General features: G+C 44.1%; 1 protein-coding gene across 1 annotated transcript in view; it reads right to left on the reverse strand.

The window, feature by feature from the left end:
- efnb1 (ephrin-B1) overlaps window positions 1–27,980 on the reverse strand; it is a 57,106-nt gene that overhangs the window by 15,445 nt on the left and 13,681 nt on the right. The window contains exon 2 of the mRNA XM_085289319.1: window positions 16,835–17,112. Coding sequence (XP_085145445.1) covers window positions 16,835–17,112 — 278 coding nt within the window. The remainder of the gene's footprint in view (window positions 1–16,834; window positions 17,113–27,980) is intronic.

A 27,980-nucleotide genomic window follows, 5' to 3' on the forward strand; every position in this document is an offset into this window, starting at 1 on the left:
TTTTATGCCATTTTGGAAATTCAATATTGAATTTAGGTTAGAATGAATGTGGTTTTGAGTAATGAGGGTGGACACAGATGATTTTCTCATCTTCACATTCAAAAGCTTTTTTTTTTTTTTTTACAATTTACTCTTGCAAGCATCACCATGCACCAGCTCTGGCATTACCACGTGCTGTCTGCTCTCAGGAGCCACTTTGCTGAGGGTACAGAGAGCAGGTAGCAGCAGCGTTAGAGACGAGGTTTAAGGCTGGTTAGCGGCCCAGTGCACACAACTGTTGCTTAGCTCACTGCTTCAGTATACAGCCAGAGGGGGAGCTCCTCTCCTGTGCCCTCATTAGAATCCTCTCTCTCTCACACACACACACACACACACACACACACACACACACACACACACACACACACACACACGTACACACACACTTGAAATGGTTGCAAGAAATATATATACAGACATGTAAGAACTTGGGCCTACAGAAGTGAACAGGGATGATGCATACACTCACACACACACACATACACACACACACACACACACACACATACACACATACACACACACACACACACACACACACACACACACACACACACACACACACACACACAGGCTGCCTGTGTAGCCAAAAGATCAGGCGGGACTTAAGAGCTCCTCCGGCACCAAAATTACAGGGTACCTCTAAATCCTCCCAGCAGAGAGCACTATGGGATGGCGCAGGGTGGGGGGAGGATGAGGAGGAGGGGGTGGGTGAGGTGCTGTGGGGCTGTGAGAGAGGGAGGTGAAGTGGAGAGGTGTGTGTGTGAGCACATGTGTGGTGATCAGGGAAGGGATGGAAAGAGGAGTGCGTGCAGGGGTGCGAGGAGGGGCGGGAGACGAAGCTGGAGATTCCGAGAGAGTGTGCGAGCTGGACAGGGGTGAGATTTGATCTGTCTGAAGTGTGCGTGTGTAGGGGTTTACAGGATGGGTGTGCGTGCATATGCCGGTGAGGGAATATGGAAGGAGGTGATGAAGTGAGGAGTTGAGAAGGAGGAGGAGGAGGAGGCAGGCTCCGTTTGGAGAGAAGAAGTGGGAGGTGATCTCTCTGTGAAGTAAAGGAAGCATATGTGTGCTGGATTGTGTGCATCTGAATATTTGTGTTCATTACTGTGTGTGTGTGTGTGTGTGTGTGTGTGTGTGTGTGTGTGTGTGTGTGTGTGTGTGTGTGTGTGTGTGTGTTTCGGCCAGCTTGCTTCTCTCTCACTCACACTCAACATTTCTCTTACACTCTCCCCTAAGTATTCAGTTGTGTGTGTTTTTTGGCTTGTGCAACTGGATCCATTTGAGTAAACTGTGTGAGTGTGCACATACATTTATGTGCATTGGAGCTCACATTTGTAAAAATGTGTACAGATGTCACTGGGAATATATATGACTTTTGCAACTTTTTTATTGAGTGTGTGTTTTATGTGTAGGTGTGTGGTCCTAGATTATCAAGACAGAGGTACGGCATTATGAACTTCCAGCTAGCCCTACAGGGTAAGTGCTTCAAGGCTACTTATGACAGCTTTTAACCTCTGCAGAGGACCTGTCAGCGGCTCCCAAAGTGTCTGTGTGTGTGTCTATCCTTGGAATGTGTGCGTCTCTACAAGACTCCACAGCCTGCAGTCACAGAGAGCTTCTGCATCATTTAGCTGTGGGTGTCTGCGTGTCACCTCTACACTGGATCCAGTGGGGCAGAGTTTTTACACCACTGCACTTTCCACTCTTCATTTCCCAGCTCAGCATGCTACAAAACCCCTGTGCTCCCACACAGCATCAAACTTCCCCTCGTGTCCGCACACACACTTGGACGAAGATAGAGGATGTCACTGTCCCGTGCGCGATCACAAGTAGTCTGCACACACATACACACCGCACACCTACACGCAAACAAACAAAAAGTAGGCACGCGGTGCAGGGCCGTCTGTCGGATCGGTAGGAGATAAAGGATGCAGAATAACAGGAGGACCTTGGGGAGCAGGGCAAGTCATCTGTCTCAAACACGAACAGACTGAGCGCGCTCCAACATCACATCCTGAACCTCTCTCTCTCTCGCACCCCACCCAGCACGAGCGCACGCAGACACATCCAAGGCGCACAAATTTGCAAACACACAGGGAAAACAAACGCGGCCTGCTCAAAATGTGCAAGCATGCTTCAGAGCCTGAGCCCACACAATCTGACAGGTGCACACCGAGGGAGTGCAGAATTCTGAATGCAATCGATTGTCACAATAAAACTGTGCAACCCAATGGAAGGCGAGGCTTAAAGCTCCTAATACTATAAGCTGTTGCATACACTATTAAAAGTTATGAGAAGCAACGACGGCGCCAACAGCATTCAATATAAATTTAATAAACCACGCCGACAACTACAGTTAAAGCCTACCCACAGCTCCCAATGCTCCCAATATGGGGCATTTTTTAGATATTGGCTATTTCAACTTTTACCAGTTATTTTAGCTATAATATATTCTGTTGTGTGGAGAAGTTGCCAGTAGCCCACACAACCCTCCCTAATGACAGAGTAGCTAATTGGCAGTAATGGCTCTTTTCACCGATATCATCGAGCTGCAGCCACAGAAAACCTCAGCAGTTTAACACTAATCATTTGCAGAGAAACAACTGGGGGGGAAAAAGCCTGAAGTAGTGGCCTGGAGTAACTCTCTTTGCCTTAGATGACCAGCATCTATAAATGTGTAATTACACAGGCTTAACCATTTGAAAAAACAGACAGTTGTGACTGTTATTTTTCTTTGTTTGCTGTTGTTCCTTGTCAATAAGGTATGTTTGTTTTTTCCTAGGTACAGCCTTAGTGGGCGCACACACACATTGTTCACCTGTTAGTTTAGTGTATTCAAGGGTGCTACACGAGCCACGGGTGACACACCTACACAGACACACACACACACCGTTGCCTCTGAACTCCCCCAGCAGACAGCGCATCATTTGACTAATAGCAGCTGAAATGTTGCGTGTTCAGAGAAATAAGTAGAGGGGAAAGTAGGTCAGAGAGAGAGAGGAAAAAAAAACTGGCATTTCACCTTCCTATCGGTCTGAGCTAAAGGTTAGCAGGCATGCTGCACATGCTGGGACACACACGTGTGCGCACACACGAGCTCTCTAAAGCTAAAGGTTAATATGGTTCACATAGGAGTTGCTGAGTTGGTGTTTATCTCGGTCTTAACCATTATGTCTGTGTGCACAAGGCTTGATTGCACGCCTGTGTGTGCAGCTAACAATGAGCATGAGTTTCATCCCTGTTAAAGACAGAAGCCAGTTCTGTATTTGCTGTCCCGTTAATCCCGCCGGAGACTCGGTTTGCTTTCTATCGCTGTCATCTTCCAAATGTCCATTAATCCACATTAACAATCCATCAACATGACTTCTAACCGCGTATTTCAGTTCAAATCTTCATTCGACTGATAACATCCTCACTAACTTCTAATCTGTTCTAATTTGTTATGAGGAACCTTTTTTTCGCAGCATGAATGATCACTTCAGGTTGAAATAATAATAAAATTTAAAAAAAAAAAAAAACCTCCCTTCAACATTGTTGCAATTTCATTTGGTCATGTTCACTCTGGGAAGTTATGCACAAAGAAATGGAGCATAATATTCAATTTTCATTCTCTATTAACTGTCATTTTATACAGGGGGGGGGGGGGGAGCTGGGGAGATGCCAAGAGAGATGGCAGGCAAAATAGACAAGTATCTGTTGAGAATATTAAGAGTAACTGCCCTGAAATGAGCGCCTCACATGAAATGTGTCAAAAATCGTAAAGGCGGCGATAAATCAGAAAGTAAAATTCAATACACGGGATGAATAAGGTATACCAACAGGGGATCTTCAGAGGAGAAGAAGTGGTTTGACGTGTGAATTATGTCCACTACTAAGCCACGCATTCAGACTTTTATTTATTTTATGTTGCGTATTAAGTATTAATGTTATGACTGTTAGCCCATCTTGAGGAATTAAACTAGCAAATGAACATTTGGCTGTGTGAGTCATTTAAATGAAGCCAGTTTTGGGACAGATACCATTATCCATAAGAAAAAAAACAACTGGGCATCCTTTACAAAAGTCAGAAAAACGTCATTTCTGCATTAATGGAAAAGAACGGCTGTTTCTTATCCCACACTGTGACCATAATGAGGGAACCACTGGTCTGAAGATATTCAGCTTTTCTCAAGTTTTGTCCTTACTGTTGACATGAGAGCTGATTACTTCACAGGCTGCAAAGGACAAGGTCTAACTGCGGTTTTATATGCTATAACTGTGAGGGACACCTTTTCACTATGCCTCAAGTAGAAGAAAACTCTTTCCATAGCACACTGCTGCCTTCTTTGCACAAATGTTAAATGCATGAGGAGCACATTTTTATTTGAATGCACTAAAAACTGTTTTTCTCCAAAGCAAATGCATTAATAATGCTCTTGCTGAACGCTGAATCCATAAATTGTTTTTGCAAAACAAAACTGCAGCAATCTGGCCTCATTCTTATTGTACTGTTAAGGGGGGGGGGGGGGGGGGGGGGTGTGTACAACACTGATTATCCTATTATTTCTCTCATGAAAATGCCTTTGTATTTAGCTTAGCCTACTATAAATCCCAGTGGTTATGTCCTTAAAAACATCCCGCAGCATCCACATTAGTGGGTGGTAGTGCTATTGTGAGGTTGCACATGTGTAATCAGGAGGCAGATGTACAAACAAGGTCCCCCAGTAAGCTCGATCCTCAGCAGGATGCTCATTGAAGTTTTTTTTTTTTTTTCCTCCGTCCTGCTTCATTTGTACTGCTAATCACACGAGGTGAACCGTGGTTCACCCGCTAAATCCCGACAGATGATAAACCTGATCCTCGCTGTCTTTTCTCCGGCCTCTGTGGTCGTCTACAAAGGCCGATATGGGACTCTGGACTCCAGAAAGGAGTCGCCCTCCTCGATCCACCTCTGAGGGCGCACGAGCCACAAATCAGCCCACGCTGGCTGATAAAAGAACCACTGGGATGGATCGGAATGTGGTGGGAGATAGCAGTGTCATGTCAAAGGCCGTGAGGGTCCAAAAAAACATAGACTAGCTCTAGGAGCCATCTTTGAGTGACCTTGCCGCGAGAGAAACCAGAGGTGAAGCAATGGAACACGTCGACGAACTCGACGTTCACTCACGCTGACGTGTACAAAATGTTTGTAATGCATTTACATTTTTAAGTGTGCGAGGCTCTCGTGTGTCTGTGCGGCTCTCTTATACCATATCCATTCATCCTCCCCCAAGAGAGGAGCTTCATTTTCGCTGACCTTTTCAATACGGCCTCCAGAGGAGAGTTATGACAGCTGAGTGAGCCCGGTGTTTCTCGGCACAATAACACACATCAAAGATGGAGAAACCAACAAACAAACAATAATTCCTACTGCAGGCGCAGCGTTTCCCCTCTCAAACAGGCGATGCAAAACAAACCAAATGAGGCAATCTAAGTGAGAAGAAACCGTACCGGTGGACGGGGAGGATGCAGAGTCCAGGCACTGACCCAGGTGAGAAAACTGCCTTCAGGCTAATGATGCTGCTTGTATAATAATCAGGTGTGAGCAACATCAAAAGGGAAAGATTCAGCTAAACGTGGATTAATTGTTACAAGATGTCAGAAAGCAGCTTCCATCAAAAAGCGGAGAGATATTACTCAATTAACGACAAAAACAACCCCCCCGAAAAAGAGATCCTGCAATAATCAGCGACTGGAGCTTTTTCTCGCTCAGTAACTAACTGATGATGTGTTGCAGCGATGGAGAGATTATAATGTAAAGGCAGTGAGATAGAGGGCAGAGAGAGAGATGTCAGTGAAAGAGACAGAGGGTGTACTTGTGATGGAGGACAGAGTCGACGTCGGTCCATCTGTTGTCCACAAAAACAAAATCTGCAAAAAGCAGAACAAAGACAGACAGAGAGAGGACAGTGCACAGGTGTGTGGGCGTGCACGTGTCCCTGCGATCGTACACGTGTGTGTGTGCCCGCATGTGTGAATTTTTGCACATTAACGTGTGAGCCTGTGTGCCTGGGCCCCGGGGGAATCTCCTGTACCTGCTAACATGGAGGCGACTGAGCAAAGCTGACTGCAGCTAACATGCAGTGTAAAACGCACACGGTCAAACCTGAGACACATGGTGGCACATGGGCAGATGGATTATATATTATATACATATATATTTTTATATACATATATATATGTACATATGTTTATATTGGTTTGTTTTTTTGGTTTTTTTTAGATATATAGCAATATTAAAGTGGGTGTGGGGTGTATAATGGAGCTGATGTGAAAAGTACCAGGGCTCCAAGCAAGGCTCCAAAACCGCAATTCGGCTCCTCGAGCATTGAAGCCAGGCTTGCAACACAAGAAGCAGGGAAAGAAACACGCTTTTTCCTCCCTTTCCCCCCGTTAACCACCCAAAAAAACCCCAATCAGAAAAGCACAGCAGACCACAGAGAACATGCTGCTGATTACATCCTAATATGCACAAAGGCAAGCAATTGACACGCATATACAAACATGCACAAACACAAAACACACACACTGATTACATCCTCTCTTTCTCCTCTCTCCTGATCCTTGGTATCGTTTACACGGTAAAGACGGCGCTGATCGAGGACCAGTGTTTTTTTGGCACAGGCCAGCAAAAGAGCTCAGGAGCTTAACCTCTAGTCCGATGAGCGGAGAGAGACTGAGGCTCAGGATCCCCCACCCCCCCACCGCCCTACCACCTTGGTGCCCCCAAGCACAAATAAACAGCTACAACACAGACAGACACACACAAAAATGTCTAGCTTACTCGAAACAGTTTCCTGAAGAATCTGTCACTGTGCAAGAGGGATGGGAGAGGGTGGAGGGGTGATCTAAGGAGGAGAGAAAATAGGTGGAACAGCAAAGGCGGATGGAGAGGTAGATTAAGTTGCACGGAAGGGGGTTGGAGGGGGGGAGGAAAAGACGAACAGAAAAGAGACTGAGAGAAATTGGACCCATGGGTTTGGGGAGAAACAAAACATGTACGAAATCATCGAGTCGCTGCAAGAGGCGGCGCGAGCCTGAACTCAAAACGCAACACATATTCATTTGAAGACACGTTTCTTTTCAGCATCCATCCATCCAAACAACCAATCGTCGTGGCACCCGTGCACAAGCTCCCGACAGCGTGCACGCTTTTCACTCGTGGGACAGCTGACTGAGAATATCTCGTGCTGAGCTACAGCACAATGCATACAGCAGCTTCTATTAGGCAAGCAAATCTGTGGAGAGGGAGAGAGATGGAGGACGGATGTGTGCAAGCAGATTGTGTTTTTGTGCAAGCATCTATTTGCAATCTAGTGTGAGCTTATGAGTATATATATATATTTGAATTTGCTTATGTGGCTTTGTGCTTATTTATGCCTGTGTGTTGGGCGCGCATGCATGCACACACAAACGCACACGCCTCTTGTGTGTTTGTCTGCTCCTGTTACTGTGTTTGTGTGCCTGCGGTCGTGCTGGAATGGAACACGGACATTTTGCCGCTGAGCTGAATTCACAGAAACGGGTTTGGTCCTGGCCTGCAGAGCAGTATTTAGACTCTGTATTTATGCGTCGGACAACCACAGCAATCTCTATCACCGCCTTGTGATTCATGTTTGTTTGCTTTGCTCTGTGTTGATTCGATTCCATCAAGAAGTTGCCCCCCTCCCCTTCTATCTCGTTCCCCTAAAACTCTTCCCACAGAAATGTTCACGCCATACCCGGTCAGAGTTTCATCAGCCACCCGTCATCGGAGCTGACCAAGCACGCAGTGGGTTTCCATAGCGAGGATGCGACATTAAAACTAACAGCCTCTATAATTATACATCCATATTTCTCCGATGAGTTTGTGTAAACAAGTCCGGGCTCCAGCTCGGGGGAGGCGGACTTCTTGGCAGGCCCTGGCTGAGGGTGCCACTGAATGGCTGTCGGAAAACAAAGCCATTTCAGAGTGTGCCTTGGAAAAGACAAACCGCTGTTCTAGGGATGGTGGAGAGGCAGAGCAAGCTCCATCTGACAGACACAGAGCTGTGATTTGAGCTCAGTTATTGGCCAGAGAAGAAAGACACTGAGAATATGTGTTGTTGGCAACGCAGAGGGCAAACAACCTCAGACAATCTCTGAGGAAAGGAAAATATGCATTTCCAGAGTGTTTTAGATTACGGGCCTTCATTGTTTTATCCCGTGTTTCTGCTTACGTGTTTTTTTTTTAAAGCAATACGCCATTGTCCAGTATAATTTGCCTTATGGACATTGACGCTCGTCTTTCCATGTCCTACATTTACTTTTCCTAATCATCGTGGACTCCAAAAATGCAGCTAACCAGCAGTCTTAATATGCCTCTCCTCCTTTTTGCCTGAAGCTATTTTAGGGGTTGTAAAAACCACAGAGGTAGTTTCAGCATAGAGGATGAAATTAAAACAAGCCCAGGAAGCCACGTTTGACAACTGAAAAGCGCTCCTGGAGAAATAGTAATTCGACAAATGAGTTTGTGCTAGATGAGAGGGTTGGAAAAAAAACTAAAACAAAACAAAAAAAATCAACAGTGTTGTTGCTTCTGAGTCAGCTCTGCGGTCTCTCGTGGCCTCTGTGCTGAGAGGAGATCTAAGATAGCGGTTAACAAAAACGACTTGAACAGACTTCCCACAGCACCTGCAAATGCACACACACACACACACACATATAAAACTTTGAAACGTGAGAGCAGAGGACGGATGGTTTAAGGGGTGGAAACGAGGAATGACATCGCAGGAAAGAGCAGAGCGCGAGGCCTCGCATCCGCGCAGGATAAAAATATTCTAATAAGATAAGCGCGGAGCACAGCCGAGGAGGGATGAGTGTCTGCGTTTGGGGGATGCACGGAGAGGACTAATTGAGATGAATACATGAATATATCAGCTTCATCTAGAAGCAACGGGTTCAGTCGTAACCAATGGTTACCATTCAGTTGTACAGTCACATGAGCAGCCCCCCCCCCTCCACTTACCAAATAGCCCCCCCCCCCCCACAACCCTTCAATGCCCCCCCCCCCCCCCCCCCGCCTCCGACTCTAAACAAGCTCCTCTGTAATAAACGAAAGGCAATAACCAGCGACAATCATGCTGTGCCTGCTAACCCTCTCTCTCTGAATGAAATATCCAAAGGAGAGCTAGCAGAGGCGGCCCGGATAGATTTGCAAAGCAAGCAGAAAGTCATATATTACACTGGCACTCTAATAAACACTGGGCTATGTTCACTCACGGGGGGAGGGTGGTGGTGGTGGGGGTTAAATCTCCTTAGTCCAGGCCATGATGCTTCACCGGTGATAACCTGACCTGTTAGCGGGGTTTACTTTTGAAAATGGAATCCTTTAAAGCTTACTGATTAGCCGCTTTAACCTGTAATCAGTAACATCAATGACAGTTATTTAGTCAATCAACAACTATTACTCTCTACGATCAATACTCAATAACTTAAAACACACACTGAACTTAATCATGTATGATTACATTTAAGGGTTACTCGAGGCATCTTTTGTGTTTTGCTTGTTTTACAAATGCTATTTATAACTTTTGAATCAAAAGGATGTTAAAACTGCTTCATTAATATTGCTTTTAGAGTCTTTTATGCTTTTAAACTGTAACGTTTTACAAAACAGGACAGACAGAAATGTTTGCCAACATTCCAAATTATTATTTCAGTGCCTGTTTCTTCAATGTCCACAATCTGATAAATATGCAATGAAACAATACAGATTTTGTTCTCTACTTATAATAAGTATGTAGGAGAGGCCATAATTGATGCAAAAGGAAAATCCTACACGGAGCCTCTTGCTTGTAATTAAAATATTTCAGTGTGATTTTTACAGAGGGAGGCTACCAGATGTTAACAGTTATCATTTCTTGACAAAAAAATCATTTAATTGCCAGTTAAGAAATGTGCGAGTTATTTGCATCTCTATAATCTGACAATCAAAATGCCTTTGTGTAGTTTAAATGCTCCGCTGACAACTGCAGCTGCCTTGTTTCTGAGTGCCTGTGATTTGATTATGGTAATTTTATGTTAACTCTAAAAGATGACATTTAACTTTTTTTTTTTTTTAATCAGATTACTGTTATTGCGCTACATCATAATCGAGCCACTAGTGTCGATGTATATTTATTTGGCTGTGTACGTGCCTTTGCATTTGTATGCGTGTTTCCAGCTTCCTGAAGTTGTGAACCTTGCATTAGTGCATGCGAGGTATGATAGAGCGTTTATGTCCTTGCATGCAAATGTGGGGCAAGGGAGGATCTTGTGATCTTCTGCAGCTGAGCCCAGGGTTTCATTCTCAACCTCCAACAATTCCAAGACCAAAAAAAAAAATTCTTATATATGCGAATGTTATCCAGGGGGAAGATGACTGCTATAGGTGGTGGTTGGATGGAGGGGTATTATGTGTGGGCTGAAGCAAAAAAATAAATAGAGATACTTATGTAGAGGAGAGTCCACATCAAAAAGCATATTATGAGGCGTGAGCAAAAAAATCATCTCAGTGTGTCAAATGCAGTTTGTCAGATGTTCTCGGGCAGTGATTTTCAAATACTGGATAAGCACCCATCTTTAAGTGTTTTGGGAGATAAATACGGGTCTTTCGTGACTGACTTATTCTCAGATGACAACAACAGTCTCTTTCTGTTTCCAGAACAAACAATCAGAAGGTGTTCCGACAGATTTATGTGGAAAGTCAAAGAAATAAAATCAGCTACACTGTTTGCCGTGAGCAGACATAATGTTTTTGGGCTTTTTTTTTTCCTCCTTTTCGGTTGCTCCCCCCCCCCTCTCCCCCTTCCTGCCTACTTTCTCTCTTTCAGTGGGGCATATCTTGTGGAGGTAAGACAATGTGTGCACCACTGCGGCAGCATTCTGGTCGGGAAGTCTGTGCGTGTCAGTGTCCATGATGGTACACTGTGATGGAGAGTGACAGCTGTCGGGAGGCATCAGGCTTACTCTGCCCCGCTACACGGGAAGAGGAGAAGTGCACCACGATAGGTTGCCTCCGTCTCCTGCCTCGTGGCCCTTTTTCCCTTATATCTAGCAGAGCTTTACCGGCCCGGTTAACCACTGCAAACGTCTAACCAAGCAGTCACGCTACATTATCTCAATGAGGAGCGAATGGGAGAGAAAATGAAGGGACTATTTTTTTTTGGCTAAAGAGTGCCTGTGTATATATTTGTACAGGCGTGTATGCTTGTCCTCCCTCTCTCTCTTACCGCTCTGTTGCTCATTTTCCCCATTATATTTCCTTTTCCTTTAAAAGCCTCCTGTCTAAAATCACCTCTCCTGCCTCTAACCCCTAAACGCGCCGCAGTCATTTTGCTCACAAACAGCTCGTTCAAAATCCACGTGTTTAGACAACGCAATGAAATATAACCAGTTTGTCCGCTTTTACACCTGGATGGGGGGTGGGAATGTGTATGTGTGTGTACATAGCTGGCATGGAGGGAACTGAAGGTCTGGGATTAAGATCAGTGCAGGGTTATCATTACTGACCCCCCTGCTGTGTTTCCGTGACCCCTTGGCCATGAATTTTGACCTTTAAACCCACCACGACTCCTGTAAGAGCGGGGCTGGGATGAGTGGACGGGATCCCCTGTGGTGATCACCAGAGTCAACACACACACGCTCACCATTTGGTGCTTACTTTACCCCAAACCTTTTGTTGCTTATTCTGCCCCACGGAAAGAGACGAGGTAAAGGATGGGAGTGGGGGTGTGCGAATGATAAAGGGGCTAACAGAGCCACGGAGTCAGACTGGAGGTCGGGTGTGGACAAGAAAAAGACTGCCAGTAGATTGAGTGGAATGTCCACTCCCCTGTGCGTCTTCTTCTGATCTCAAACGGTGTCTTTCCCGTCTGACCGTTAATCAGAGCAGATAAGCCAGGTCATTATACACAGAGCAGATTTACACCGCTCTGCTGGCTGACCGGACCACATTCCCACAGAGTCACTGGGATAACCTACTCACATCTTCTAGGCAGGGATAAGCTTGCCTAAGGGGGCCTCAACACACACACACACACAAACACACACACACACAGTGCACTGCTGCACAGGTAAAGCAGGCGGTGCGTTTAATGCAGGTGCTTATTCTCTCTTCTCTTGCTCCCTCAAGGAAATGCACACATAACACACACACACACACACACACACACATATGCGCCAGCCACACATGGCCATTATCTAAATGATAGATGAAGTGTGTCATGGTGTATGCACAGGCTGCGGTGGAATAAATAAAACAAGCTTTTCCTGTTGCAAAGGACAACAACATTACCATAATACCAAGACAAATACTACATCCGATTACTGCTGACACGAAAACGTTACAGTATATGAGCCTAATAATGATCCACCATCAGGCTGGATTCTGCACGACCAGACTCCCCCGTGAAGGATTTACAACTGCTTCTGTGAGAAAACACTATGGAGAGAGTGTTAAGTGCTCCTAATGCTTACATAAAAAAACACACATCAGCAGGAATGCTGTTACGGAGCAGAGACACAAGAGAACGTTGCAGAAAAGCTCATTCGAGCTAAAGTAAAGCTGATGTTCGCTCAAACCGCAGTCGAGATGCACGGAGATGCATGTGCCATTAATAAAGTTCGCTCTAATATTTATGAAGACAATATGCAGAGAAGCTCTGCGAACAGCTGGTTAGCAAAACTTTGAGGAAGACGCCCAAAAATAACAATAAAAAATGCCCAAGGTGTTATCTGCAAGACATGTGGGCGTAATAAAGCTCAAAGAAATATTTCTAAAAGTCCACGAGATGCGTTGCAACAGCAGCCCACCCCTCTCTAAAAACGTCCCTTGATAACATCACAAGCTTCATGCTTCTCTGCATCCCCGTTTGTGAGGGGGAGTTCGCAAGTATCGATTGAACCGCTACACATGAAAAGAGAAACATATGTGCGATTTAATTTGTGTGTGTGGAGAGTGTGAAAAAAACAGAAGCCACTTGTGAGACTAAAATCTACACATCTGAACTTTTGAGATGTTTTATACCCAAAGTTACATTTTATACAGTTAAACCATGCAAGGAAGACTTATGTTCTTATTTGGGAAAAATGTAACATAAGGAGATTAATCGTGTTTTGTGAATATTTGGAAATATAAAAAAATTAATTATGTGTTGGATAAAACACTGTTATGTATCACGCCTCATTAGAGGAGACTGGTACTGGGTCCATGTTTTCCTGCAGTAATTTCTCATTGTGCCAGTCATCCTCTGGCATACGGCAGCTTGTTGCATGAGTTTAGACAGTGTGTTTCTAATGTCAGAGTCATCTCTAATAGTTTCAGAATAAATCACAGATGCAATGAAGACTTTGACTGATTGTTTTCTGAGACAAGATCAAGCAAAACTCGGCGTCTAATTTTAGAAATGTTTTAAAGTCAGACAACTTAAAAAAAATAAATACTAACAGAAGATAAAATTAGAGCCTAAGTAAGCAAAACAAGGCCTTATTTTCCTTTATTAGCTCAGTATGTTATCATGTGCAGAATCCCATTAAAAAGACAAAAACAGCAAGTGTTTCATCTTTTTGCAGATTGAAATCATTAGCTCCTTCCACGATAAAGACGACATTTGATGACGTTCTGAAACCTCAGTGTATATCAGTAAACACGTGGTGGTGGTGCAACTTCTGATGCACATCTGTGCTGATTCCTGCTTATGACAGAAACAGCTCAGTTCAAATAAGAGCTTCAAGAGTTCCTCCTAGTCGACTTTCAGACTGCAGAGCATTAAAGAGTGGTTCTAAACAAACATAATATACAGTAAAAATGCATGTCTTTCGACTTTCCCGAATAAAACAAATTAATGTTGTTTTTTTGATACGCTCATGCACGATCTGCCTCTGCAGCTCGGCTGGCTTATCAACAGTTAAAAGATGTCAGGTGAGATTTACTGTTACCACCAAGCCAAAACTAACAATGAATGTCTGCTGCAGTCTTATCAGAGTGCATTTAAGTGTGAATCATATGCTTTATGTTTTTTTAGATCGCACCAGTGATAGAACTCCTCCAACGTCAGCCAGAAACTAAGGCTGTTGAAGACATGATAATGTTGAAGGACGGCAAAAGGACAGTGAGTTAATAAGACATATACAAACCAACCGCCCCTACATGTTAAACTGTTTGCAATGAAGTAAAGTACCTGAGATAAAACCCCTGTTTTCATTTCTCTTTGAAGGCTTTGAGAGTTTAAACTGGAGTTGCCAAGCCTCTTCTCATGCTGGCAAGGCTAGAAACCAAAAGAGGATCTATAATAGTTGCTTTAAATTCGTAATGATTTTATCTTTTAAATGTGTCAAAACTGCACTTTATATCTGGTTTTTCAGGTGTGAGTTTTTCAGGTAAATACAAATAATAAATGAGGTTTCAAGGCCAGATGCTCCACAGTCCATTCTCTGAATTTTTAGCAAGCTATATTTGATGCACAACTACTAACAGCTTCAATTCTGATGACTCGAACCTAGGGACATCCTAAAATCCCAAAACATGGCATTCGATGTATTTAGAGAGAAGCAGGAGGAGGCGGCCGACCGGTATTGGTATCTTCCAGGATTATCAGGACAACTTCTCCTATTCCATCAGGTTTAAAATGGTCCTGTTCATTTTGAAATTGCACGTTTCAGCCCAAGATCCCAAAAGTCTGACTTGTTTCTAAATCACCCCCTGTCAACCTTTTTCCAGGGTTCGGAGTAACAGGATTGAGGTTTTCTACATTCTCCAGGAGAAAGACCTCAAACCCACCAAAGAACCAGACACTGCTGTGATTCTGGATTTTCCGGCTCCTCTGACCCCACCTGTTAAACCACTGGTCATTACTTCAGTGCTAAATTACTCAACCAGACACTTGGGTGAAGCAGATTTACACAGCCAAGTTTAGAGGTAGATGCGGTCCCATCAGTTTTTTCCCCCTGCTGAGCCTCAATCCTTAAAGGAAAATATAGTACGTAAAGGAGCAGTCCAACCACGAGAACTCCTTCCAGCTCTTACACCCATTGCTAACTCTGAGGTAATTACTACGGCATCAAATTACACGAGCAGGAATCTGTGTGAAAGGCAGCAACCGCCACCCAGTACAGTGACAGACCCAGTTCCTTTGACACCCTCTACTAAAAGTCCTTTACTCATAGACAGACAAGTGAGGTTACAAATTAAAAGATCTGTCCTAAAGCCAACCAGAGAGCAAGACTCTGCTATTGTTCCAGCGTGACTGCAAAAATAGTCACCTATAATAAGGAAGCAGTAATAATTTATTTTGACAGTGTCTAAAAAATATGTGTAGGGGAAAGTTTGCACAATCTACAATCTTTAATTTTTTAGTAAGTAAATTTAACACTACACAAGCATTATTACTAAACAAAATATGGTAAAAGTACACATTAGATGGAAGGGCAAAAAACTTTAATTCTACAAGTTTGTAATTTCTTAATAATTTTCCAGAATATTTCCCAAAAATAGCTTTACAGTTTTACTTTACTTTTGGCACTAATTACAGAGAAAATACACATTTCCGTAAAAGAAAAGCTACATTTAAGCCCAAACTGTTCACTATTTATTTATCTTTGCAAACTGAAGTCTCCATATATGTTCAGCTGCCTCTCTGTGACAAATTTGGCATTATCGCACGCCCATCTGTCTGAAACGTTTCGCTCTGGTGATGAAAAGGTACGCTCGAGTTAGTGGAAGCGATAAAATAAGAGTGCAACAAATGCACTGTATTTTTGCATTTCCATCACGTAGAAAAAAAAAGAAAAAATAGTACTTTTTTATTTTTATTTTTTAGGAAATGGAATGAAATATTACCTCATATTATTATAATATAATTGCATTCTAATTGTTTATGTTGTGTTAAATTAACCTTTATTTAACTTCAATCAGCAGCGGTTAAATATAATAATATGCACACAAATGCACGTATGTAAAGTACATATACACACATACATGTTATAAAAGACTGAGGTCCAACATAATAAACTTCAAAGCTAAACAAACTAAAAACAGTGTATTAAGTCACTGTCACAGTCATCTCAGACCAAACAAGGGCAGTAATGTTCAGGCTTAAAAAGATTTCCAAAAGATTTGAAGCCTTTTCTTCTGTATGAGCTCGAGGAAAAGCTAGAATAAATAAGTCAACAGCTTCCTGTGCTTTTTTAAGACAGCTGGCGGTCAGTAAAACAGAAACAGACAAGTGTTTATTTTATTACTGACGTTTTAGCAAAAAAGCAATATTTAAACCTAAAACGCTGCATCTAGTGGGAACTGCAATATAGCTGTGTTGTTCTCTGTAAAACAGCAGTTTGAAAGAATAAAGTAGAATCAGGCTGAAAACTTTAAGTGAAATATTGAAACAGTGCCCGAGCGCAGAACTAAATAGCAGCAGTAAATCTACTCGGTGACTTTAGACGACTGCAGAAAATTCTATTTTTCCCACCACAAAAATGTAAAAAATAAAAAACCCAACATTCAGCAGTCAGTCAAGGTTGCCACTTTAAGGTCCCGTAATGATATGGAACATTTCCATCCTAAACACCTAATACCGCTCTGCTCTCTAGCTGCTGCTGTGGTGCTGCTGCAGCGGCCATTAAAATGCAGTTTTCCTAGGAAACTCCCAGGTGTGACTGTGTGTAACTGAGTGTGAAGCAGAGATTATTACTCAGATCGTTCAGTCGGGCCTCTGCGGTTAAATGAAGGTTAAAAAGCTAAATATCAACAATAAATCATCTTTCACGACAAACTTACAGGTGATGTAGTAGTTGACGTTCCTCTTGAACTCCAAGCCCATGTAGTTGGGGCTGAACTCCTGGAATTTGATGGTGAACTTGATGTCCTTCTCGGGTTTGTTACAGTTGACCAGGACGTTAGGATCGAGGACTGTACTGCAGCTCTCCGCCTGCTCCCTCTTCACCAGATACAACTTGTAGTATTCGTAGTCTGTCCCTTGGTCCGCTTTGGGACAGATGATATCCAGCTTGTCCCCGATGTCGGGGTAAATCACCAGGCCTTTTCCAGCCACAAACCTGAGAGTGGGGAGGGGGGGAGAAAAAGAAAAGAAATTGTTACAAACACATAAAAAACTAAGTCTGGAAAAGCAGCCGCATAATTCAGCAACAGTTTATACAGCCTTAATACTTTGAGCTGTCGGAGTTATGGGTTTAGATTTGTCTGGCATGGCCTTTTAGGCAGAGTGCAGTTAATTTAGCCCCGCAAAAACACTACATGTAGCAGCTTGACATTGTTCAGCATTAGTGTGTTTCACACAAATCCCCTTAAGTTCCTTCTCATACTTGGATATGAATCAAAGCATACCAAAAGTTTGCGAGAAGGGAAACAAGATGGCCTGACACAAAATGGCCGCCACAGAAATGGCCGTGCGGGTCGGATTACATCACATTTTTGAAAAAAAGCTTCTTCATGATTTCAGATTTTTTGAGTTTTGGATAATACCAGCCTGTCGGCGTGGTATTCACATGGCATCTACTTCAGTAGCCTGCATCTCTGGAGGAAAACATTGTACCAGGGGTCTGCTGGGAGCTTACAGCTTCCCGGTTCATCTTCCCCTCTGCCGTGATCATCTACTGAAGGATTAAGATAATCCATCTGGCCTTACTGTACCTCTCCACCTCGCTCTCTGCTGCCAACTCAATCAGATCAGCTCTTGTTCTCCTTTATTCACTAAAGGTGGGGAACAGGAGGAAACCCAGTGTGTGTTTGTCTGTAAGTGTATGTGAAGAGAGGAGGCGGAGGGGACACGCCAAGTACTAAGCAGTATGTTTGGGCAGTGGTGTGTATGTTTATGCACGCCTGCCTGTGTGTGTGTGTATGTGCGGTCAGAAAAATGGGCTGAGGTTGCAGTCTGATGTGGGGTGGGGGCTGGACGGGCTGAATCATTGTTCTGGACTTGTTTGAGGCTTAAAATGTCAACATGGTTCAACTCTGCTGTCCCAGTTAGCCAAGCATTAACCCAGACAGCCGGACTGACCACGGGTGTGTTTATGTACGTGTACGTGTCTGTGTGTGTGCGTGCGTGTGTCATGGGCGCAGACAGCGAGCACAGCAGCAGGGCTATCTGCTAGATCTGCCCATGCCAGCGGATTTAAGCAGGATTTAGCAACGCGCGATGCATTTGTTGTTTTTTCTGATCCCTTGTGTTTTAACAAGACATCAGGGGTTGGGCCCCTCTCTGTCCCCCCCTCTCTCTCACAGTCTCTTCCCTCTTTTTTTTTTACCCTTCACAGTGTAATCTCACCTTATCTACAGCCCCTCATTTCATCGTCACACACATCATTTCACCAGTAAATAACTGACTCCTCAGACAGCCCCGGATGAAAGTAGAGAACTGATGCCTGATAGTGTAAGTGCGCGAGTGTGGTCGAGCTTATTGGGGGGAGGCAGCGGCAACGGCGGTGGTGCTGCGTGATCACCAATCTTCTTCCTCTGATGATGTTAAACGCTGGCAAACACCCACCCATTGTAAGAAATGATCTTTTAAAAAGTCTTCAATCTTCAGAAGAACCCCCCCCCCATGAAAATTAACATGATTGGATTAACATTCATGGCCATTCATCTCAGACAGGGTCATTACCAAACATATGAGTTCATTCACAAAAGAGATATGAGATATAAGATAAGAGACATGCAAAGTGGTCGAAATCCTCTCTGTCAGCCCGGCTGAATATGATGTCATGAAAGCATGTGTGGGATGGTGGGTATGTGGGGGGGGGGGTCTTATACAACGCTTGGAAGCGGGTGAGACGTTATTTGGCCGCCATTGTCTGAGGCTCATTGGGGTGGAGGTTGAGGGGAGGGGTTGTGCAAATTCAAGGGCCGATAAGAGAGAGGGAACTCGGGGTATCCTTTTGTCCTACGTCTCCCGACAATCTGCCCATTTTCAGCAGCAACAATTTGCATGCGCTTGTGTGCTCGTGCACTTGTGTGTATGCGTGCATCCATATGTTTTCATGCATGTGCGTGTGTGTGTGCGCTGTGCCCAGTTACACGTGCGTACGTCTATGAAGACACAGACACAATCAGTCTCTAATTGGATCTACAAGATGCATCAGTGAGGCATAAACAAGTTTCCATGGCAACATTAGGCTTTGTTACTGACCACCCCTCCCCTCCCCACCTTCTTGCTATTCCTCCATCTACCCCCCCAGCCCCCTCTATTTCTACTCCACAATCTCATTCCCCATTGCTTTATCCTTCCCTCTCATTCACCTCCTCAACATTTCCCTCATTCCGATTTTCCCTCATCACCACCACCACCCCTTTCTCCATCCTCCCCCTCGCTTCTCTCTCTACACACACACACACACACACACACACACACACACACACACACACCTACAGAAAAACAAGCATGAAACCACAGAGCAGGGGGGGAAAGGAGAAAGAGGAGGCAAACATCATGATTACACTGCTGTTTGTTTCACTCAACAAGTAGCTTGCAGTTTCTGTTTTCTTTGTAGGTAAATTGTTGGCAATTTTTGGGGTTTTTTTGATCAAATGTTCTGATTCAAACATTTAAAAGTCTGGCTAGCAACTAAAACGAGTAGCCTCACACTGGACTCCTCGCTTTTACAGGCCATTTATTCCGTTATCAAAGCGAGCCGCAACCATTTAGATGAATAATTAAGATTTCCAAAAAATCTTAATATCTTAATATCCCTGAAGGATTTCATCGCGAGCCGGCCCCTGTCATTGATTCAATTTTCCGAGCAGGCCTCCTAGTTGGCAGTTAGATAGCTATCCTAAGTGAATTCTCCGCTTCTGTTTCCCAGCCTTTGTTAACTGTCTGCTATAATGAGGCTCTGGCTGCTGTGGAGGTCTGGAAGCGCCATCGCAGATGGGAAAGAAGCAACATAAAAGAAATAGGGCAGCAATTAGTGTTTAGCCCAGTTTAAAAGCCCTCCACTTGGCAAGCTGCGGCCCAGCTCCAGTCCAGGATGTGAAACTAAACTGGTGGGCTGGGACTTTGTCTCCTGTTTGTCTCTCTGTTGGCTTAATCAGCACCACTCCGGTGCTACACACAGCCACGCAATGAAGAGGAGGAGACGAGTGACTGAAGATTATTGTACTTTTGAGGAGGTCGAAAAGGGAAAAAAGGGGGTTGGCGGTGGGGTGGGGGTGAATTGCATCTTTCATTCATGTTGTCTGGAGACTTTTTAAGACCTGTTGATGAAAGAAGGTTGAGCGCACAGAGGAAGAGCTGTGCAGATACAAATAATGTTTCTGGGAAATGACCCTGAACGTGAGAGAGCCTTTATTCCCCTCATGTCAAACGAGGTGGATCTGCCTGAACCAAGCAAAATAAAGAGAATCATTTTCAAAACAACCAAATGAGGTTGGTTTTGTTTCATCTGGATGGCTCCACAGCATGCTGAATCCTGTAAAGAGCTTATGCAAACATACCTACGCTGTGGTGGAGAGGGAACAGAAAACAACGAAGCAAAAAGAGAGGAGAACCCCCCACCCTCCCACCCTTTTCTTTTTACATTCCACTGGTGAATATGAGCACATGATCTCAAATATGCTACACCCCCCACCCACCTTCCCATATGCGCACACACACACACACACACGGATGTGAGAGCACACAAAAGCACTGTGGGGTGCATCCTAGGCCTTCCCAGCCACCCCTATTCAAGCACCCTGCCCTCACCGACTTTCATATAAAACACCGCCTACACTAAGGCCCACTCAAAACCCCTTACAGAGCCTCAATCTCCCCCCACCACCGCCATGTTCTCCACCCCCGTCCAGTCAGCCCGAGCCTCTGCCCCGAGCGTTGCGCTGGCAGGCAGCCTTGGCCGCTGAATGAATGGACCCGAGGCACAGGAACTGAGAGAGAAATGGGCAGAGACGGCTCATATCAACAGAATGGTGTCAAATTGATTTGTTCCTCCTGAGCAGCAGCTCGAACATGCCATACATATCAATTAAAATCAATTACATTTCTGCGACGTATACACAGTTAATTCCTCCGTGCCAGGCCCCAGATGCAGGCACCGGCTCTTCTCTTAATGTCTCGATTTTGCAGCTGGGCGCATAATTACTCTCTCGTTCTCTTCAGCCTTTACAATACATAAAATCATGTAAAATAACAAACATATGCACGCTCTCCACAAACGACAACAGGTATTCAATTCCCCCTGATATCAGCGTGGTAATTATCACACCAGGAGATCTGTTCCCTCACCAATTACTTCTTCTCTCTCTGCATTATCCACACAATCAGCATGGCCGCCCCCACCCCCCACCTATTATTAGAGATTACACTTTCCATACGGCGTGAGACATTTCCTAACATTTCAATCAATACTCCATAAGTTTGCCGCTCAAACATACTAGAGTCTCCCTGCAGTAAAGCACCCGTGTGACACAGTTATGCTTAAGTCTGCAAAGAACACAAAGCCGTGTTATGCAAAGAGCATTGTGGTTGAGCGCTTGTGTAAGATAGTGTGCGGCGGCAGGGATTTACAACAGATTCATTCACTCGAGGCAGTCTATGTTTTGTGTAATCACAGGGTACAAATGCGTCCTGTTCTCATTCAAGTCAATCAATATTAAATAATTGCCTGCTACCAGGGACTGCTTTGGCCTTTCATTTCCCTCTAGGTGCAGCCAACTGCTTGCTCGGCCTCGCAATGAAAACATTCAAATAGCAGGTTCTGAAATGGCTTCGCTCTTAATGTGGCGGCACGCCGCATGGTCGTTTCAGGCCAAAGAGAGTTTTGCCACTAATTCACGTGAACGACGACAGAACCAGACCCCAAACCGTTCCGAAGCTTCGAGAAGGTGAGCTGGTCGCAGGGTTGCGCTTGTAGCCCGCAGCCCGACCCCGATCGGTTGTATACATAGCTGGCTTCTGTCAGGCTGTCGCGGGGGCAGATGTTCTTAGGGAGGCCTGACTATAAACACACGCGCATAAACACACGCCCCGCAGTGTACACACACAGATTTCCTCACATGTCAAGCACAGTAAACAAGTCGCCTCCAATGCTCACCCAGGCCCCACACACACACATAAAGACACATGAGCAAACACAAGCATCCTGAAATTAAGAAAAACAAGGTCCATCTGGCCCCAGAACTGTTTAGTAAAGCAGGAAGGATTTGACCCTTATTATAGAAAAAGAACAACAAACTAGCCAGAGGGTAGCGATATTGGATAAACTATAAACTCCGGTCCAAGCTGCACTGTAGGCCAGACTTGGCAACAGTGACTTGCTGAAAAGTAGAAAGCTTGGTATTTTCCCTCCGGGCTGTCCCCATTAGAGGGACATAAATGACGATGTCAGAGGCAAAAAAAAAAGACAGACAGAATATCCTGAATTCCACCCTGCAGAGAACTGCTTTTGTATGTGTGAACACAGGCTTCCTTTTTCTCTCTCTTTCTCACAGAAACACACAAACACGACACTAGCTTTAGTTAGCTCAGTCAACAGGCTGGCATGCAGAGCAGATCAGATCCCATCCAGCGTGGCTCATAACAGTGGCAAACGGATGAGCTCCAACGCAAGCGCACACACCCCTCGTGTTCAAAAACGAGCCCCGTATGCTTGCCCTCTATCACTGTCACATGAAGGGCTAGCATAACACCATCAGCGGCTGTAATGAGCTAACAAGATGATGCCCAGATGGCCTTGCCACAAGTAGGACAGAAGTGGACGTTGTTTCCAGACGAACAAGCTGAAGAGCACTGTTGAGCGAGAGGAGTGTCAGAAGTCATTAGGGAGGAGAAAGAGCATAATCTGTTTCTTCTTATGGCCTCTGTGGTTTCTGTCGGAGCTGAGCCCATCCCTCCCTAAGAGCAGGGGAGTTAAGCGAGCATGGGTGTATGCGGCGTGATTGAACGGCATCCACGGTATCGCTGACAGCAAGAGAAGGCCCAGACTGTTGCTCTCTGGGCCTCCACTTATTCATTCTTCAGCTCGGGGATTGAGCTCTTCCAGCTGGAGGGCTGAAGAGAAGAGAAGAGAAGAGAAGAGAAGAGAAGAGAAGAGAAGAGAAGAGAAGAGAAGAGAAGAGATTTGGCTCGGCTTGAGAGACATTGGGTCAGTTTCAGCCTGAGTTTAGCCCTCATTCTGAGGTTGCTCTGTGACCCAAACACACACAAGGCTCTTTCCTCTCCCCTAGCCCCTTTCCTGGCCACAACACAACACACACAGACACACACACACACACACACACACACACACACACACACAGCCAGCTGCCTCCCATCACTGAGGAGCAGCCACAGATGGGCTCTGCATGCTCCGTAAAGATCTCTCCACAGGCCCAGTCTACAGTCACAGCCAAACCCGCCTGGCCCAAACTCACTGTATATGTGCTTGTGTGGCTGTGTGCAGATTATACATGTGTCCGTGCAGGCCTGAGTGGGTGACGGTGAGCAGGCCTGTGTGCCAGACGCCCCGATTGAGCCAAAGTTTGCGATGAATGTGCGTGTAAATGAGGTGTGGGCTGCTGGACGATCACAGAGAGAAGGATCCCCGAGGACGAGCTGCCGCAGGGCAGAGAGTCGAGAGCTGGACCGGGATGCGAGGCTACAATCAGTGCCGAGCAGACCGAAAAGGGGGAGAAATCAGGAGAACCTCCCAGACGAACAATAGCATCCCTCACCCTCACCACGACTGGGTTTCACTCCCACTTAAGGGAGCACAGGAAGAAACCAGGGGAAAGAAAAAAAAACATAACCATTATCAAACCCACACAGCTTGCAAGCATGCTACCAGAGGCCTTTTTGTGCTTGGTATCTCTAACCCCATCAATAAGCCCTTAGAAAACATTTTCATTAAAAAAAAAAATTGCTGCTCAGTCACATGCACTAATAAACACATCCAACACACACACGCACACACACACACACACACACACACACACACACACACTAAAACGTTAAAAAGTTATTTAATTTCTGTTCAGCTCAGATACAGCCAGTCATGGTTAAATTCAATTGCTAACAATTGCCCTCCTATCTCAGCATGGTTAAAATTACTTGAAGGATCTCAGTTTTAGACTGAATAATGAAGCAAGTAAAAAAGCTTATTGAGGATGAGGGTCTGGATATGGTTTGTTGCTAATTTTCCAAACTTGTGCTTCTAATAAAAGTGGCTCTTAGAAACACCGTGATGAAGTGCAGCTGCCCGGTTTAGAAATATTCTGGCACCCACACATCTGGGAATCAAATCAAATCACCAAAACACACTGGACACCCATTACTAATGTGGTTTTTCCTCTGAGGGATAGCTTGACATTTTGAGAATTTTGTTTATTTGCTTCCCAAAAGGCTAGCTTAACCTAGCATAAAGTTCTAAACGTCATAAGAGAACATGTCACTTTAATACTTCAGTTTATAAACATGAGATATGATCATTTCTAAGACCTTAAGGTGCATTTAGGTTACCCTGCTCTGTCCTATGTGACAAAAGTAAGTAATTTCTCTGTTTAAAGTAAGCTACATTGATACTTGCTTGTTTTCCAAAAGGCTAGCTTAACCTAGCATAAAGTTATTAGTACAATAAGAAAACATTTTGGTTTTACTCTCCAGTTTGTGTCATATAAAAATGGAATATGATAGTTTTTAAGACCTAAAGGTCCATTTAAGTTAATTTGTGACATAGGGCAGAATAGCTAATTCTCTTGATTTCTATTCTTTTTCTTTAAACACTTTAACGCTTGCTTCTAAAAATGGTTAGCTCAACCTAGCATAAAGCTTTTGAATACCAAAAAATAACATGACATTTTCACTTCAGTTTGTGTCATATAAAATGAGATATATTGTGATAATTTGCTTATGCTTGCTTGCTAGCTTCATAAATAGCATAGTCTTTATCATAATTCTTAGCAAGAAAGAGCAGGTGATTATATATTCCAAAAGGTCAAACAGTTCCTAAATGAATCTGCCATAATGTGATAATATATTAAGACTTGTGCTCTTTCTTCTGAAGGATTACTTGACTTTTTCAAAATTTTGTTTATTTGCTTCCCAAAAGGTTAGCTTAACATAGCATCAAGTTGTGAATGTGAAAAGACATGATATCATTTTAAAACTGTATTTAGTGTTCTATATAAAAATGAGACCTGATCATTTGTAAGAATTACAGGTATATTTTAATTAATTTTTTCACATAGGACAAAGCCGGACAAACCATTTTTCTCAATTTCCAGTCTTATGCTAACTTAACCCATATGGAAAAGATATATATAAATCTTATAAAGTTTGTATCTGTCTTGTGTGAAACTTGTATGAAAAGCATAAAAGAGTGAGAACAGATATAAGATCCTTAGAAAAATTATATAAATGAAACTTGTATGTTTTGGATACTTCCTAAAATAGTATACAAAAGTAATGAGAAAGTGGCCTTATATGATTCACTATATGAAGCAAGCCAAATCTGATGCAAGTCTTTTATAACTTTTTCCTATTTCTTTCCCATATGGGAAACAAGCCTGATGTTCACTTTGATGCTTGCTTAATTAATGTAAAAAATAATTATATATTCCAAAAGGTCAAATAGTTCTTAAATTAATCTGCCCTAATGTAATAACATATTAAGACTTCCAGAGTTGGGGTCTTATAGAAAGATTTGAGTTTGCCTCTATAGAATACAGAAATGAACCGCATGCAGGTTGAACTTTACAGCAGCTCTTTACGATCAAAGGGGAGCTACATCTATATTTTATAAGCCTGTATGTTGTTAACAGGTGTTAATATGACACAGCTACAGAAAATCTGGAATACTGGAAAGACACCAAAGCCTTCCTGGAAGAACAAAGGGAAGACATGGTGCACAGAAAGCGAATCAATCAATCTCTGCCAGAACACGTCTGGCTTTGACAGCGCAGCTCTGAACCTAGAAGTAAAAGATAGCACGCAGCAAAGTTCAAAATACTTCCATTGTTCATCTGTCAGTGTGAAAGACAATTGCACGGGAGAGGGAGGGAAAATACTAACACAATATTTATCTTGTGTCCCCTTCCATCCTGACTTACTCTTTTTTTAATGTATTCCTGCTATTGTGAGGAGTGCTGGGAGATGGATGGGTAGAGGAGTCCGGTAGGTGATATGTGTCTGCTACAAGCACTGTGCAGTCACTCACACATTTCCCCCTCCGTCTCCAATCTCGAAGAACGGCAATAATTCAGTCACCAACAAACAGCACCGGGGTTTTTTTTCTTCTTCTTCTTCTTTTTCTTTGTGGCATTTCAATTGTCGGTGGTTGGTGGTTTTTCTTCTGCATTGTTCTTGAAACTGCTTCCCTGGGAAACTGGGAAAGTCAAACAGCTGACGAGATGTCACCTCATGAACTCCCTCCTTAGTTTCACACACTCACAAACAACCACGTCGGCGATCTGACACACACTCACCCGGTCTCTCTTTTCTCCTTCCACAAACACGCACACACAATTCTAAGGATCTCTCATCAACCGCGTGTCAAGCTCAATGACACACATCTCTGTCTAAACAGGCCATGAGCTGCTGCCTCTCACAGGCACTGGCTGTTGCCTTTCAAGGCCGGTGACTCTTGATCATATCAAATTGGACATGCGAGTCTTATGAAGGCTGCCGGTCTTCGCTCTTTGTTCGCGAGTCACGATAAAAGTCTCCCAGTGAACGTCTCGGGGTTTATCTTAGAGTGCGGACACATTCCTGAAAACCTTGTTTTCCATTTTGCCTCCAGCAGCGATCACTAAAAAAGTATGTGTGTGGTGCAATAAAACTTAAATTTAACAGTCATTTCCCCATAGCAATACCTGCTCACTGTGCATGCCCGTACCTGGGCTTTGCACATGCCTGTTGCGACTGGCGTTATATGAGAAGCACGTATGACCCGAGGAATCATCCGGTTGTTTGAACAGGGTTGTGAACACACACATTCTCACATGTGCATATATACTTACACATTCTTTAAAAGCCAACAGTAGCGAAACAAGAGAAGATAGGCCTCTCTGTATGCAGCTGACAGAGTGAATTACACAGAGAGCTAAAAACCACCGCTTCCCGTCTCACCCAACAGCACTGGATGGCTTTCAGATGGATTTCTCCGAATCTTGTACAAACAGTGAGTCAATATCGGGGTAATGGCCTATCGTTGAGGAAGAACAATTCACAAGTGATTTGCGGAGAAAATGTGTGTTTAGGGCACTTTGGACCGCACTCTGTCACCCAGCCGTAACTAGGGCGCTCTGCCAACAGGCTCCATTTGCAGGGCTTGACAAGAGTACTGCATGCAGGTATTTGAGTATTCTACCCGACCCCTTAATATGTGCAGCCATTCCTCATCAGAGGCAGGCATCGGAAAAAGAAAAAATAATAATAATAAGAGAGAGAGAATTCCCACTGATGAATAGCTGATAATTCTGTTTCTGACGATTCAGGAAGCCATGAAATCAATGACAAATTTGCATTATGAGCAAACGTACACGACGTTTTAATCCTTCCGCACTTTGCCTCTGATATTTATGCCTGTCGCGGGCGCTTTCATTATCATAGAGCGTGTTTAATATTTCTCAGCTGCGTGAGAGGGACCGCCACACTACAGATGATTGAGTGTGCTGGATTTAGTGTCGTTCTCCTTCCCTTTCTCCAGCTGTGACCATGTACTTCAGGACATATACACACACACAGACACGACAGAGTCAACCGAGAGAGAGGGCACCAGAGAGAAGGGGGGGAAAAAAAAAAAGAGGGGAGGCGGGGAGGAGGGAGCAAATCTGAGGACGTGGTGCCAACCAGAGAGGCCCACCGTGCCTCAGTCCCATCTCTCCAGCTGAGGGCTTTGATTCGCCTGATTGTCTCCAATATTGAGACACACAATAAACACAACACTTGGCGGCCATTTGCAATTCTAATCAGCTCCTCTCAACTGGCCAGGACAAC

This window comes from Mchenga conophoros, linkage group LG2 (genome assembly GCF_057382185.1).
Source record: "Mchenga conophoros isolate Kocher_MC1m ecotype Shallow Benthic linkage group LG2, M_conophoros_male_GT1.1, whole genome shotgun sequence".
NCBI lineage: Eukaryota > Metazoa > Chordata > Actinopteri > Cichliformes > Cichlidae > Mchenga > Mchenga conophoros.